The sequence below is a fragment of the Vombatus ursinus genome, unplaced genomic scaffold (genome assembly GCF_900497805.2).
Source record: "Vombatus ursinus unplaced genomic scaffold, bare-nosed wombat genome assembly UNPS02014820.1, whole genome shotgun sequence".
Taxonomy (NCBI): Eukaryota; Metazoa; Chordata; class Mammalia; order Diprotodontia; family Vombatidae; genus Vombatus; species Vombatus ursinus.
Genome location: NW_020954598.1, coordinates 312,909 through 329,367, shown reverse-complemented (window position 1 = coordinate 329,367; position 16,459 = coordinate 312,909). Strand labels below are relative to the sequence as shown.

Sequence of the window (16,459 nt, the reverse complement as noted above, 5' to 3'; positions counted from 1 at the left end):
TGTGTGTGTGTGTGTGTGTGTGTGTCTGTCTGTCTGTCTGTCTGTCTGTCTGTCTGTCTTTATGTGCCCCACCACGTCCAAGTTTTTTTGGTATGTGTGACGCCAGTACCAGTCTGCCTCAGATTATAAACTCCCAGAGGGCAGAGACATGTGAGTATGTTCTTTTTGGTACCTGGCCCAATTCAGACCCCCAGTAAACACAAGGCTTCTTCCCTGCCAGCTGCCACATCTGGCCTCCAGAAACAGTGAGAGCTTGCCCACATGCATTGGGTAGCATAATGGGGATGTCAGAAGTCACAAGGAGATATTGAGGGAGGAAAGGGGTGATGGGGTGGTAGGATTTTAACGTGAGCATGATGTCCCTTCATCTAGAGAATGCTGATATTCTGAGGCCAGAGCCCATCCTGGGGTACCTACCTGGTTTTCCTTCAATTTCCTTCTTCCTCAACCCCATTCCCAACTTAGGAACTGGGAGAGGCAGTCCACCCCGCCAGAGTTCCTGAGGATGCCCTACTGTGGCAGGGAAGAACCCAGTATGTGAGGAGAGCCAGGCACAGAATCAGTCCCAGAAATTCCAGGATCAGTGAGGTTACTCTGCCTTCCTAGCCCCTCCAGCTCTGAAGAGATTCCGATTTGGGGACTCTCCCATTCTCTGTGTAACTTCTTCCCTTGGAAGCTGAGAGCAGACACTAAGCTTAGTCACCCGTCTCAGAACAGGCCATCGTGGGAAGAAGCCTGGGAGGAGGCGGGGGCGGGGGTGGGGGGGGGCTTAGGGGTGACTCTAAACAGGACAGACTTAAGTCTGAGGAGTCAGGCACATGCAGGCTGCCGTGAAGCCTCGGCACTTAGGCAGCTGGGACACTTTCTAGAAAGCTTTTTAAAAGCATGCTTGTTTTCCTGCCTTTGACTCCAGTAGCTATTTCTTTTTCAAGGGCTCAGCCATGGAGATCCCCTTGGGTAAATTCCTATCTAGTGCAGAGATGAGGAGAAGGCAGAACATATTGGATAGAGTACCTGGCTTCTGGGCTTGGCTCTGCCACTTACTTTGTGACCTTGGGTGACCTCTCTGGGATGTTAACTTTCTTATCAACAAAATCAGAAAGTCAGACTGGATTAGGGGGTTCTTAACCTTTTTGTGTGCTAGACCCCTTTGGCTCTCTAGTGAAGCCTAGAATAATATTATTAAAGGCATAGAATAAAAAACATAGGATTGCCAAGGGAAGCCAATGGCTAGTAAAAATAAAGATGTCATTTTTTTTCTCATCCAAGTTCACAAAGCACCCTGAAATCTATGGTCCATGGACCCCAGATTAAGAACCTCTGGGCTAGGTGATCCCTGAAGTCCCTTCTAAGTAAATGAGGCTCAGGAATGCAATCTTTCTTTCCCCTTCATGGAAGGCTTTCTGCCATGAAATACTTCTTAGCAGCCCAGCTTGTCGATCCACAGCATTCCAGTAGCTGTGTGTTAATGTGATCTTTTTTGGAGGTGTTGTAGCCCTTTGGTGGGGTCTTTAGGAGCCATCCCATCTCAGACTTTGGGAGCTGTCAGGAGAAGAGAGTTGGCCGTGCCCCATGGACAAGTTTCATAGCTAGTGCGTTTAGACAGCTTGAGTAACTACTTTGTGCCCAAAGACATGTGCTTGTTAGTGAAGATAGTTCTGGGGAGAGGGCATAATCTTATTGTTTAATCAACCAGTTCATATACAATCATTTATTTTACATGCATTCATACTCTCTTCCTTCTGCTGTCCACCACCACCACCAGTTGAACAACAACAAAAAATAAAACCCTCATCATAAACATGCATAGTCCAGCAAAACAAATTCCCACACTAGTCATGTCCAAAAATGTGTGTCTCTTTCTTCATCTTAAGTTCAGTCACCTCTCTGGCAGGAGGTGAGAGGCCTGTTGCATCTTCAGTCTTGTGGGCACACGGTTTATCAATGCATTGATCAGAGTTCTGGGGTCTTTCAATGTCATTTTTCTCAATAATACTGTCATTGTATATCTGTTCTCTTATTTCTGCTCACTTCACTTTTCATGAATTCACAGATGTCTTCCAGTTTCCTCTGAAACTGCCCATTTTGTCATTTCTTGTGGCACGATAATACTCCATCACCTCCATATACCACAGTCTGATTATCCATTTCCTGACAGGAGGACATCCCCTTAGTTTCTAATTTTGGGCTGCCACAAAAAAAAAAGAGCTACTACACACATCTTTGTACACGTTGGTCCTTTTCCTCTTTCTTTGATCTCTTTGGGTTAGAAGCCTGGTAGCTGTATCACTGTAGTGGGTACAAACATCTCTTGGTACATAGTTCCAAATTACCTTCCAAGATGGCTATCCTGATTCACAGCTCCACCAACAGTATGCTAAGGCTGCCTGTTTTCCCTGAAGTCCCACCACATTTGTCATGTTTGCCAGTGTTATGGTCTGAGGGCTGGCAGTTGGAAGCTGTAAAGGCAAGTTTGAAATGTTTCCTCCAGACTCATGCTTACTTTCCTGCGGGTGTTAAGAGATTCTTTTTTTCCTTCCTTTCTGCTCATGTGGAATTAGAAGAAGCTTCCCTGGAAAGAAAGGCTGAGTGCCTAGCACTGTGCCAGATGTTCATGGAGAGGTCAAAGTAGGCCAATTCCTTCCCTAAGATACTAACAATCTAGAGACAAACAAGCATACATTCAATGTAAGTGTATATAGAGTTGTAAATGTACAGTGTGTTGAATTTATACGCATATAAATATACTATAGTGGCTCTACCAAGTACTACACCCTATGCAAAGCCTTTCCCTTTAAAAAAATTCTTTTTTTTTTGTTCTACAAATACCAAATACAACGAACATTTTCCACGCATGTAGTAAAACAGGAAAGGAGGATTGAACATGAAACTGAATCTCTTTACTTACAGCCTGCTTTTATAAGTGTATAATAAATCCAACATGTAACTTTGAAACCTGTGATTCCTTCTGGCCTTTTTTGTTCTTTTCTGTGAAGTTTTTTAATGCTTCAGTGACCCTCCTTTCTCTCTTTTTATTTTCTTTCTGGTTTTTTTTTCTCCCAATAAAAAGCTTCACTGTTCCTTCTACCTACTCCCCCCATTGGAAAAAAAAAAATCAAACAAAGCCCTTATGACAAATATGTATAACTAACCAAGACAAAATTGGATCTATATGAAAATGTTTGTCTTATTCTGCATAGATTCCATCCCTTCTCTATCTCAAGGTGGGTAGCATGCTTTATCACTGGTCCTCTGGAATCATGGCTTTTGACTTCATTTGATTAGAGTTCTTAAGTCTTTCAGAGTTGTGCAAGTCCTTTCCTAACCGCAATAGTTAGGAGGTCTCCCTCCTCAGATTATCTTGTATTTGCTTATCTGTGTACATGTTCTATTCCCTCATTATAATGTAAAATCCTTTGAGGACACGGATGATTTTGTTTTCATCTGTATATCCTCAGTAACCACCTTTTGCCAAGTATTCTGCCAAGCAAGTACTTAATGCTTGGATTAAATCTGATATCTAATATAGATTATCCTTCTTTTTCCCAAATCTAGTTTGTACAAAAACCTGAGCACAGCCCATAACTGTGTTCTTAGTCTAGACTTGTGTAGCTTTAGGAAAGCTCCATTCCAGTGCTTTCTTGCACTATGGCGGTGCAAAGGCTACAACTGCAGCCCTTAAGCTTTGGCAGGTTCTACCCAACTAGAAAAAGACGTCTTATGCAGATGTCTTACTATAGCTGAAGAATCATCTAATAAGTCTTAAGTCATGGAAAGGTTACAGTCTCAATAGAGACATTGTAGTGTGGTTAAAAGAAAAGACCATTGAATGAATATTCAAGCCTAGGTTTGATTCCATTTTGGCCACTAGAGTGAGTTGTGTAACCTTGAACAAGTCAATGAACTTCTCTAGGTATTACTTTCTTCATCTATAAAATGGACATGTAATACCTATCTCACAGTGTTACTGGAAGGAAAATTATTTCATTCTTTCAAGTACTATGTGAATGTTAACTTTTAGGAGGAGATGCTGTGTGGTTTTCTCATATTTGCAAAGACAAGAGAAACTTAATGGTGTGACCTTGGACAGGTCATATGACATCTCTTAGCCTCAGTTTTCCTCATTGTGAAGTGCATGGTACATATGACTACATGATCTGAGGTACCCTCTGGCTCCAAATCCTGTGTTCTTCACCCATTTCTTCTTATCAGTGATAGGTCTTCTCAGCCTCTTAGAAATCATTACAGAGAACTTCTGTATTAGTGAACATCAAGGCAAATGCATTCATTTCATAGAGAAATCATAAAGCACAAAGTCTTAGAATTGAAACAGACCTCATGGATCCTATAGTCCAGGGGTGGGGAACCTGCAGCCTTGAAGCTACACGTGGCCCTCTAGGTCCTCGAGTGTGGCCCTTGGACTGAATCCAAACCTCTCAGAACAAGTTGTATGGCTCTATTATATGGGGGTGTGTGTGTGTGTGTATACATATATATGTATGTATGTATGTGTACGTATTGTTTGTACATGGTTGTTAGACTGTGAGCTCCTTGAGGGCAGGGATTGTTTTTTGCCTTTCTTTATACTCCCAGAGCTTACTTAGCACAGAACTTGGTACGTAGTAGATGTTTAATAAATGCTTGTTGACTTGAGAAACACTACGTACACGTCTAAGAAGATATAAAATATATATCAAGTAAATACAAAGTTGATGTTTGGGGGTGAGGGAAAATCAGCAAAGTCTCCATGTGGGAATCGACACTTCAGTTGAGTGAGTCTTTAAAGGAAGCTAGAGATTCTGAAAGGGTAGAGATGAGGGAGGGAGTTGAAAGCCTGGGGAATAGGCTCTGCTAAGGGCACCCCCCCCCCAGATGCAGTGCCATGTGGGAGAAAGTCAGTAGTCACTTTAGTTGAATCATGGCAGGCCATAAGGGAGAATAATAAATGTCCTAAGTCTAGAAAGGGAGATTGGAGCCAGATTGGGAAGGGCTTTAGATGCCAAACAGAGGAGTTGCATTTTTATCCCAGAGGCAATAAGGGGCCCCTGAGGATTGTCGAGCAGAGAAGTGATGTGGGCTGCCCTAGGCTAGCTCCTTAGCAGTTGTGGAGGAGAGATCAGAGAGGGGGCACAATTAGGCTCCTGCAATAGGCTAGCCAGGAGGGAGAAATGTTACGGATAAAAAGCGTGGGTTTGTGTCTCATTTCAGAAGTCAGAGAAAAATGTGGCTGTCTACATCTAAATATGGGAAGGCAGTGTGATAGAGGAGAAAAAGAAACAGATTTGCATTCAGAAAAACTGTGTTCAAGACCCAGTTTCTGCCACCTTTTACACATATGCCTTTGGACAAGTACTCTTATCTCCTGGATTTGTCTCCTGCTATACAAAATGATGGAGTTGAACTAAGGTCTCCTTCCAGCTTTAAATCCTGTGTTCCCATGGCAAGTGAGCAGCTATGGATGTCACAGCCAAAGATGGAACAGAATTGTTGAGATAAGCATCTTCATCTCAACACTAGACAAAGAGTTCGGATACCATCAGCAGCCAAACAAAAATATACCTTGTGATTGTCCGTTTCCCATTTTAACAAGTTGTCGGTGCCTGTCTTATCTCCCCTGCTGAACTGTAAGGTCCCCAATGGCAGGCTGCATGTCGTGCAGCTTCAGCTTTGTGCCAGCTAGAACCCCACAAAGTGCCTAGTAGGTACCCAACAGCTAACTAATCATGGAAAAAAGGAAGAGCGTCTCAGTAAACTTGAAGCACTTAGAAGGTTCAACATGGCAGCCAAGGCCCTAGGAATACAAAAAGGCCAATTGCAAAGTTGTTAAAGTTATTTAAATTGTTATATAAATATCACTGAGGATACAGCACTAGGCTTGGGATCAGGAAGACCTGAGTTCAAATCCTACGTTGGATACATAATAGCTGTGTGACGCTGGGCAAGTCACAAACCTCTGTTTGCCTCAGTTTCTTCATCTGTAAATATGGGGATAATAGTCACACTTACCTCTCAGGGATATTGTAAGGATCTTGTGAACTGATATTTGTACAGCACTTTGCAAACCTTAACGTGCTAGCTATTGTTATTATCGTCATCATCTTTCCAATAAAGAAAACCGTATGGTATAAAGGAAAGAGAGCTGGATTTAAAGTTAAGGAACTTGGTTTTGAACCTCAGCTCAGATACTCAGCTGCAGTCATAGTCACGTTTGACCCTGAACAAACAAGTTATTTAACTCCCCTGTGTCTCAGTTTTCTCATCTGTAAAAATGGCTAAATAGAACCTATAGTGCCACCTTACAGGGCTGCTGTGATTATCAGATGAGACTATCAATAGGAAACCATTTGAGGCATATAAAGCCTTTTATAAACTGTAAAGTACTAATAAATGGGAGGATCAAATGATATATTGTATGTGGAGCACTTCAGAAACCTTAAAGAGCGATATTAATGCCTGATTTCGACATGCACAGCCCAACTCTAAAGTTGAGAACGTGGAGACCAAAGTGACTTGTCCAGGGTCACACAGATAGGATGAATGAGACTAAGGCAGTATGGAAAACCAAGAGTGGAACTTTGCCCATGAGATCGGGCAGCATCTATAAATGGGTGGTCTTACTTGAGCAAGACTGAGAAAGCCAATGAGAATTCATTCAGGATGGAGGACTTGTAGCTGGGAACCAAGATGGACCTTTGAAAATCACTTAGAGGGTGTTATTGGAACACACCCGAGGAGCAATACCTGAAACACAGACTAATTGAAAGTTTTTATTTTATTTTTTAACAGGACCAATGATTTCATCGGAGTGAGGAAATCATGGTTAAGAGACTCCCTCTCCCATTGCAAACCAAACCATCAACCGCGTTACAGCTTAGGAATGTTAGAGAGCTGGCTGGGGGACTCGCTGAGAGGTCGAATGACCTGTCCGTTGTCACCCAAGCAGGGTGTATCAAACGTAGGACCTGAGCCCACGTCTTCCTGACTCTGTGACTGCTCCCTATTCAGTACGCCAGGCTGCTCGTTCAAATAGAGTCCAGAGAGGTAGGGGAAAGGGCTTGCCCTCTAGGAAGAGCTGACCCTGGGACGTCTCCCTGGTGTAATGAAAAGAGGACTAGGCAAGGAGTGAGGAGACCACAGTGTTCCAGCCCTGCCTTGCCCTTTCATTTCTTGTGTGTCCTGGAGTAAAATATTGGACCTTGCGAGATGAAATCATCTCTGAGTTGTTGTGGGAACCAGATAAGATGATTGGGAAAGCTTTGGAAAGTATAAAGCACATGCTGATGTGAGAGTTCTGTTGATTATTATTTGGTGGTCTTATTCTTCCTGTAATTGAAAGGGCAGTTTCTTTAACTGTTTTAGAATCATATAGAATTAGAGTCCAAGTTCCAGTCTTTACTAGAGGGAAAGTGTGACCCCAGCACTGTTCTCAGAGACAGAGGTCCCCCTGAGGAGTCCGCGTCATGTCCCAGGCCTGAGCTTGCAACAGGAGATTGTGGACCTTAACAGGGAAGATGGGCAGTTTGCCAGGTTGTACCAAGCACCCACTGTGTTTCCTCTTCTTTCTTTCTACTGTCTGAGCGCCATGAGGTGGGGAAAACAGGTTGACTGTCTGTCTAACAAATTCCAATTTCAATAATTGCCTCTGGAGTTGTAGGCAAGGCTTATACAACCCTAGCCCATGACTCTTGCAGTGGGCATGAAGTGTGAAACTGGGGACAGACTCCCCTTCCCTGGAATCCAGTATAAAAAGCAAAACTCTGTACCCTGTTCTCCTCAGCTCACTTCTCTGTACTCTGTACTCTGTACTCATTTTGTTCATGCAACATGTATTTCCCAACAATGGCAAAGGTACTGTGGAGGATATAATAGAAAAATATAGCAGGCTCTGCCCTTGAAGAGTTCACTGAGACTTACCTAGAAGAAATAATTAGAAAACAATTATCTGTGGTGTGTAATCAGGTGCCAAATTGAATATAATCAAATGATCAAGGTTGCATGGTCCAGAGTGCTATAGGTTATCAAGGGGAGAGATTCATTTGGGGAAGTCTTCAATACCTCAGTAAATTTAAAGGAAGTTACCAGGATAATCCCACCCCTGGAAATTGCATTTCCTTGGGGACAGTGGTCAGGACCAACAGGAAAGGGAGCTTACATTGTGTTGGGATTGTTTCTCAGGGCAGTATAACAGTAAGACATGCTAAGAGATGGTGTTTTCTTTTGCTTTTTTTTTTTTTTTAAGAAAGCATTTCCCTTTGCTGCCCTTCACTTTGTTGTTAGAAAACTGGAATTTTCTGAATAAATCCTAGAATGAAGTTCACGGCCAGTTGGAAATATATATGGTTCAGGTATGGGAAACCTGCTGCCTCAAGGCCACGTATGGCCTTCTAGGTCCTTGGGTGCAGCCTTTTCACTGAGTCCAAGTTTTACAGAACAAATCCTTTTATTAAGGGGATTTGTTCTGTGAAGTTTGGATTCAGTCAAAAGACTGCACTTGAGGACCTATTGGCCACAACTTCCCCACCTCTGATTAGGCAGTCGTGGAAGCTGCAGCAGAAGCAGCCTTTGGATATTCCCAGTGGGATGGAAGAGAAAAAGGGTTTTGAAAACCAAGTTAGTGTTTGTGTATTTTGTGAAAACCTAGAGTATTTTGATATTACGAGGCTGGAGGATCTGAGGAAGAGGCAGTCTCTGGAGATGTGTCATTAACAGCAACGGTGACTAAGAGGGACCAAAGGTGGACCCTTCTGACAAAGCGTCCAGGGATAGGGTTATGATCGTATTGTCGTTCTTGGATAAAAATAGTCAGGTCACCTTGCTTTTGGACGTTGATTATACTTGGAAATGCAGTATCCTTGAGGTCTTACTGGGGAGTCAGAAGCAAGCAGCTTCCTTCTGGCCTATGACTCCACCCAAACCCCCAAAATAGCCGGGGCATGGGGAGGGGAGCGTGGCCTGGAACTTCCCAAGGGTGCAGTGGGTACCGGCCTGTATGTCTCCCAGGAATGAATGCTTTCTGCCCGCCCACAACCCCTAGGGAAAGGGTGGGAAATGGCTCCAGTTCACAGGGCAAGATTGACAAATACAAATGTTCTTGACAGTCAAGCTGATTCTTTCCCCCAGTGCCCTGTTCAGAAGAGAAATTGTTTTCCCTGTGGAGACCAAATGGAAGGATTTTCTGGAGGAGCTGTCAATGTTATTTACCAATAAGCGGTTTCCTAGGTAGTATTCTTCCTCCCAAGCTCCACCTTATAGGCACAAGACAGGCTGACAGAAACCCACAGGTCTGACGAAAAGCCCGGTGTGAGGGACTGGGGAACCTTCATTTCAGTAGAACAATTATGACAGTTTCCTGATCCTGCCACGTGGGCGTGGCTCATCACTCTAAGGCTTTCGGAAGAGTTGTCTTGTCCATCTGGCTGCCCTGGGACCTCAGGTACTGGGGATGAAGAGGAGAAAGCAACTTAGTCTTTCTCAAACCACACAGAAGAGGATGTGGCAAATGGGGTTTGGCCTTTCTCCTACCTATAGAGGTATACCCTCTAGTCAGATTAGTCCTAAGCAAGATTAGGTAACTCCAGTTTCAAAAATTACATCAAACGTTTGTTAAGCTTGCTTCATGGGTACAGAGTGCTCTCCTAAATATCGGGGGGTGATAAGTAGTTTACCTAAGACAAGACCCCTGATGTCACAGAGCTTACACTCTCCTGGGGTGTAGGAGAGAGAGGGAGAACCCAGCAAAGCCAGTCAGGTAGTCAGTCAACAAGGACTTATTAAGTAACTATTCTTTGCCGGGAGGTGTGTGAGGCATGAAGGATATATGGACAAAAAAGAAAGCCTGGCCCCTACCCTCCTAGGAACTCCCATTCTGTCTGCAGAGACAAATAATACATGTAGCATAGACCACAAAAGTGTCTAGCTAATCTCCTTGGACCATAGAGAGTGTGAAAGGTAGTAATGAATACTAAGGCTGGACATTAGGATGGAACCAGTTTGTGAAGGGCTGTAAATGCCCCACAGACGAGTTGGTCTTTGACCCCAGAGGTCGTAGGAGGTGTTGGAATTTATCGAACAGTCCCTGACACATAGTAGGTTCTTAATAAAAGCTTGTGTGGTAGAATTACATCGACCATGAGCTGGCAGGTTTTTCCAAGGCTTCTGCTCCATGCCCACAGGTAGGTCAGAATCTGGTTATTCCTATGTCCCTGTGCTGGGGGGGCACCAGGCTGAATGTTTTTGTTTTGTTTTCTCCCCAGGAAACCTGAAAAGGGAGTCCAGTACCTCATTGAGCGAGGCTTTGTCCCTGACACACCCGTGGGTGTTGCTCATTTCCTCCTTCAGAGGAAGGGTCTCAGCAGGCAAATGATCGGGGAGTTCCTGGGGAACCGGCAGAAACAGTTCAACCGGGATGTGCTTGAGTGAGTAGCATTTGTGGCAGGGGTCCCAAGTGCATGGGCAAGGAATATATACTGAGTCTAAGATTGAAAATGTGTATGGTGCGGGTGCTGGTCATTCCCAGGAAGAATTTTGGGCACTGTGAACAAAGGAGGGAGGTGGGACACCTCACTTGCTCTGTTAATTCATCAATCAATCGATAAACACTTAGTAAGTGCCTACTGTGGGCCAGACGCTGTGCGAAGAGGCAAAAGACAGCCCCTGCCCTCCAGGAGCTTACAATCTAATGGGGGAGATAACACACACATCTCATCCCTCCCACTGTGTGTGTGCCCCTCTCATGAGTGCACACTGTGACACGTAGGCTTTATTACTCAATAGCAGTGCTAATGTCGCATAGCAGAATTGATCAGCAGAATGCTTATGGGGATTTATGGACCTCCCAGTGACTGATATTTACTCCAAATTTATGTGGCAGTTGCTTTCAGAAGGAGGAAATCTATTAATTTGGGGGCCTTTCCCCTTTCTGAAGCTTTACAATAATTTATTACTGGAAATGAAATCACATTATGTTCTGCATACAACTTCATCAGTGAGAGCAGGAGACAAGCTATTACCATTTCATGACCTCCTCACCTCCCTTAGGAACGGGTAGCCCAGAGCCCAGTATCTAAATATAGCCTCCTCCATCATTGTTTTTAGAATCTCTCTTTTCTTTTAAAACTCAGCTCAAGTGCCACATTCTCGATGAAGCTTTTCCTGATCCTCTCCCCACCTTCCCCTCTCCAGCCTTTAATGGTCTTTCCTCCATCCCCTTATATTTATCATACCTCTGTGCCTAGCAGATAATAGGCCCTTAATTAATGCTTGTCGATTGACTGGCTAACCTCTTTACCATCTAGGATGGGGGAAACAATTCACAGACAGTTCTTACTAGCATGGAACACAGGCCCTGGATCTGTCTCTATCCCTGACTCAAGTTTGACCAAGGAACCAATTCTCTGATGCCTTTGCCCACATCTTGAAGATCAAATCCCTCCTTCCATTGAGCTCCTCTGTTTAGATGCCGCCTGAGAGCACAATGGCGAGGTGTTGGAGTTTATTAGATTGTACAGAGACCGAAGGTTACCCTCACACCTCATCTCAGATTAATACTTAGCTCTCTCTAGTTCTCTCCAAAGGACAAAAAAGAAAAAAAAAAGTCTGCCTCTGAAACTGACCTCCCTTTATTGGCCTAGCACAAAACTAGGCCAAAGCCAATCAGTTGGTTTTCAGTGGACCTTTGATAGCTCAAGCATTTAATTTCCTTTAAGTCCCAGATAACAATTTATCGCCATGTAAGCTCGTCAGATTGACCAGAGAACACCCCATTACAGAATATCGACAAGTGAGCCATGAAGGCTTTGGACAGTGGTGTAAGGAGAGAGAGAAAGGAGGTCACCTCTGTGGTGTCATGAGTCCCAGTAATGTTCTCTTAGACCAAAAAGACAGATTGTCCCCAGCCTCTTGCGATGGGAGTTTGAGGGGCAGATGAAGAGCTCAGCTTTGAAGAAGGCTTGAACTGCAAGCTTCTTTCTGATGGGGAAAGTAGAAAGAGAGTGTCTAAGTATCTCAGGCCATCTATTTGAAACTGGCCAGGCCTACTTGGCAGCCAGTTCAGCCCCTCCATGGTTTGCTGAGCCAGCTTCTCGGAGCCACGGAAAGACCTCGACCCATCACTGTTGTATGTACTGTACATGATCCTTATTCCATGTATTGACTAAGGAAATCCCAGGCCCTGAAGAGACTCTGCAAGAGATGATCTAGCCTTCTCTGCATCACCACCCACCTCTATCCTCATCTGACTTCAGAGAGCCAATTGCCTGAAGTTTTTCAGAGAAGGGTACAGATGATTAATTTAAATATCTTCCATTGTAGCTGAATCTCATTCTCCCTTTATTCTGTGGAGATGGAGTACTGTGCTCTATAGAAATGCCCCACAATGTATTTGGCACTGTGTCTTAGGTAATAGATTATGCTAAATCTATAGTCCATGGCCTCAAGGACTTTTCCTCCTGAAACACACAACATCTTCTCAAACAGACTTAGCCATGAGACAACAGCAGGAAAAAAAAAAAAAACAAAACCCTACTCAAACAATTCTAAATCAAAATGAAGAGCAGAATGCCTGCAAAGTGCATGGGTCATATCTAATGTAGACGTAAATAGGGATGAATTCTCGGTCCAAAGCAAAACTGAATTCTTGTATTTTTGTTTTGTTTCGTTTTCCAGGCATGTCCTAGCCAACCCCCTCCCCACTTCAGGATCAAATTGCTGACATTTAACCCTAGTCTGAGCTCAGAACAAATTCTGGTTCACCTTTTAAAAGCCTCTTGTCTCATCCGGAAGCTAATCACCCTCCCTTACGATCCCATCCGCTTAGCCCATGGTCTTTGCCACAAATTCTAAGCTCTAAATGAATATCTATAAGCTGCCTGAGTTCTGGCAATAGAAGGAAAATAGATTGGAGCGTGTTGAGAGAGTGGGAAGAATGTGAAGAATGGATTTCAGGAATCTAGGACCTGAGTCTTTCTTCCCCAGGTATAAATAGGAACTTTTCCTGATTTTCCATCTGACCTGACCTTCCTTGGACAAGGGCAGAAGCCCACTCCTCTCCCCTCTGGGCCCCCCACCCCAACCTGGCCCTCTTACTTTCTTGGGATTTTTTTAACTGCTCAGCACTTCTCTCCCTTTTTCATCTAATCTGCAAATAGCTGCTGCTCTGTTGATTGTATTGTTTGTCATTGTATGAGGAAGTAGTACAGGGGGAAAGTAGATTAGCACCCTGGTGAATCACTGGCCCCATATATGGCCTTTGTGTTTGTTTGGCCTTGGCTATCCCTGTCCCCTCCTTCCCCCCACTCCAGCTCCTGGCCCATTCTTTTCTGGATAGATTGCACCCCCAGGGTTGCTGCTGCCCCTACCTCTCCCACTTGTTTTTTTGTTGATAGGAAATCCTTTCATTGTTATGTCCTTAAATCAGAAATAGTCATGGCCTCAGGAAGCAAGCTCACCTACTGCCACATGCCAGACAGTTAAGGGCAGTTGAGGGTCTGGGAGAAGTTCACCAAATAGAATCACAGATGTGAGGCTAGGGGAAGCCCTCTGTATTCTTCCATTCCACAGAAGAGATCACGGACTCTATTTTTGGCTCAGATTCACCAGCGAATAAAGATACTGAGCGAAAACCTCCTGGTCCCACTCGCTTCGTCCTCTCACAGAAATGGGTGCAGAGCAGCAAGCTTATCTCCACCAGCCATTACCAACTATGTAATGAAGCGTCTTGTAAGCAACGTTAGATTTCTCTGACGAAGGCTTCCAGTCATCAGCCCAAAGTTGCAGTGATTAATGTTCCATTATTAAAAGATAAACCTTAAGTTTGGAGAAAGAGAGAAATCTTTTTAATTTGGAAATTATCTTTGAATGAGCTAATGGAAGGAGGTCATTTGAACTGATGTTTTAGCTTCTGTCCTCTTGGGATCCCACTGAGGTTCACACAGTTGTCTCCCCCTTCCTGTTGGTGTTAGCAGATAGTCATGAAAAGAGGGAAGACAAGAGATAGGAAGAAAGGGTGGATTTATTTTTAAATGAGGAAATCTGCAGCCTTTTCCAGCACTTAGTATTTCAGGCACTCATTATATGTCTAGCGCCATGCTACTCAAGTAAAGATAACTGTACATGCCCCTACAAAATTCATACACACACACACACACACACACACACATACACATACACACACATCCCAGATAATCCCCATTTTACAGATGAGATAACTGAAGCTGAGAGAGTTTAAGTGACTTGCCTAGAGACACACAACTAGTGTGTGTCTGAGGCAGGATTTGAACTCAGCTCTTCCTCACTCCAACCCTATCCACTATGCCACTGTACTGCCACTCGAGATAGAAAGACAAAAATGAAACACTTTTTGCCCTCGAGGAGCTTACATTCAATGGGAGGAGACAACACATATATAAATGTAAGGTGTATTTTTTGAGGGGAGGATAACACTGTTTGTTTGTTTGTTTGTTTTTTAAAACACAAATTACAATACAGATGTGAGCTATTCCTGTGGTCTGGGTGAGGTGCGGCTGGAGCTCCCAAGGGGGCTGATTAAATGTGTTCGTGTCCCTTTGTTCCAGCTGTGTGGTGGATGAGATGGACTTCTCGGCCATGGAACTGGATGAAGCGCTCAGGAAATTTCAGGCTCACATTCGAGTCCAGGGAGAAGCCCAGAAAGTGGAACGACTCATAGAAGCATTCAGGTTTGGGGGCTCAGGTTTCCTTGGTCCCAAGCTTGGAGACGAGTGGATTAAACCAGGCTCATCCCTTTCAGTTTGGACGTGCCAGGTTTTAGTTTCTGAAGCTTTCTTACCTCTGGTAAATCAGAGTTCATTAACCAGCCCATTGCAGTCCACCTTGACTACTCTCATTTTTAAAAAAATCTAATCCCAAATGTCTTCCACTTCTTTATCCATTCTCCTTCTTCACCCACACCCTATACATTCTGTTACTTTTCTTTATATTAGGTGCTTTATAATTGCTGAGTGATCTCTTAACAAGCATTTATTCAGTGTCAGATAGAGAAGGTAGGAGATGGGAAAAGAGGATAATGATGTGGAAGAATTATGGGACTGGGTAAAAAGTGTTATACCAGGTATTAGAGCAGATAAAAAGTTTAGACAAAACACAATCCTTGCCGTCACAGAGCTTACAGTCTCCTAGAGGGGTGACACAAACACAGATAACTATAGTACTGAGTTACAAAACAGAATACTATGTACGAGATCTGAGAAGGAAGGTTGTTACCCACTGGTGGGATGGGGAGTCAGGAAAGGCAGCACCACCTTGTATCGTACAGGGAAATCCACATCTTGGGCACCGTCCTTTTACGTCTAATTCTTCCAAACCATCCTTTCTTTTTGGAGCTGAAATTTGAGATTTTTAGAACTCTGCATATGATAGCGTGGGATTAGAGCACTGTGAGGGAGATTGCATGATATCCTGGAAAAGAATATTGACCTGGGATTCAACTCAATCAATCAGTCGACATTGATTAAGCACCTGTTATGTGCCACACTGCTCTAAACACGTAAAGGTCAGAAAGCCTTGGCTCCTCTTCGACTTTGGGTGAATTATTTATATTTAACCTTGCCAGGTTTCATTCTTCCTATCTATCAAATGGAGGGGAGAGAAGGAGAGTAGATTAGAAGATATTTAAAGTCCCTTCTGGGATTAACTTCTGTGACTTTGTGATTCTGTGGTGCCTTGGCCCACCAAAATGTAAGTGGTTCCTTTCTTAATTACATAAGCTTGGTCGCACTTTGGCTGATTGTTTTCAATATGTGTGCCCGAGGGACTGGCTCCCCACCTGGAATTACAAATGGGACCTTTTACTATTAGGTGAATTTTATGCAGAATCCGTCCATGTTTTTCTGGGGGATCTCAGGTGAGTCCTACAAGGACTCGAGGAGAACATTGACTGTGCAGATAGCTCCCGGCCATAGAGCTCTGGCCCCATTGGGTCTCAGTAGTGCTGGTTCCTACTGTCCCACCCTGCTCTGACCTGCTCTTTCTTCCCGTAGCCAGCGGTACTGCATCTGTAACCCTGGGGTGGTGAGGCAGTTCCGGAACCCAGACACCATCTTCATCCTGGCCTTCGCCATCATCCTGCTCAATACAGACATGTACAGCCCCAACGTGAAGCCTGAGCGCAAGATGAAGCTGGAGGATTTTGTGAAGAACTTGAGGGGTGAGCAGCTCTGCTGGGGCTTGAGGAAGCAGCCCATCATTATTAGACATTCCCAAAAGTACCAACACCTCAGCCAGGGGGAGCGCTGAGGGCTGCAGGCAACTCCCATCCTGGTTTTGGGGACCTTCATCAGGCTCCTAGTTTCCATGCCCTTCTTCTTTCTGGCCTTCTTTGGAAATTCAATCCAATTCAATTAGCATTTGTTAGATACCTACTATGTGCATGGCACAGCACAAGGCAGGGGTGATACAAGGACAAAAAATTGGGGATACAAGGACA

General features: G+C 44.1%; 1 protein-coding gene across 4 annotated transcripts in view; it reads left to right on the top strand.

The window, feature by feature from the left end:
- The window catches only part of IQSEC1 (IQ motif and Sec7 domain 1), a 208,750-nt gene that overhangs the window by 158,572 nt on the left and 33,719 nt on the right, over positions 1-16,459 (top strand). For all 4 annotated transcript variants that reach the window (XM_027837064.1, XM_027837066.1, XM_027837065.1 and 1 more), the window contains exons 4-6: positions 10,254-10,415; positions 14,571-14,693; positions 16,014-16,180. In XM_027837064.1, coding sequence (XP_027692865.1) covers positions 10,254-10,415; positions 14,571-14,693; positions 16,014-16,180 — 452 coding nt within the window. The remainder of the gene's footprint in view (positions 1-10,253; positions 10,416-14,570; positions 14,694-16,013; positions 16,181-16,459) is intronic.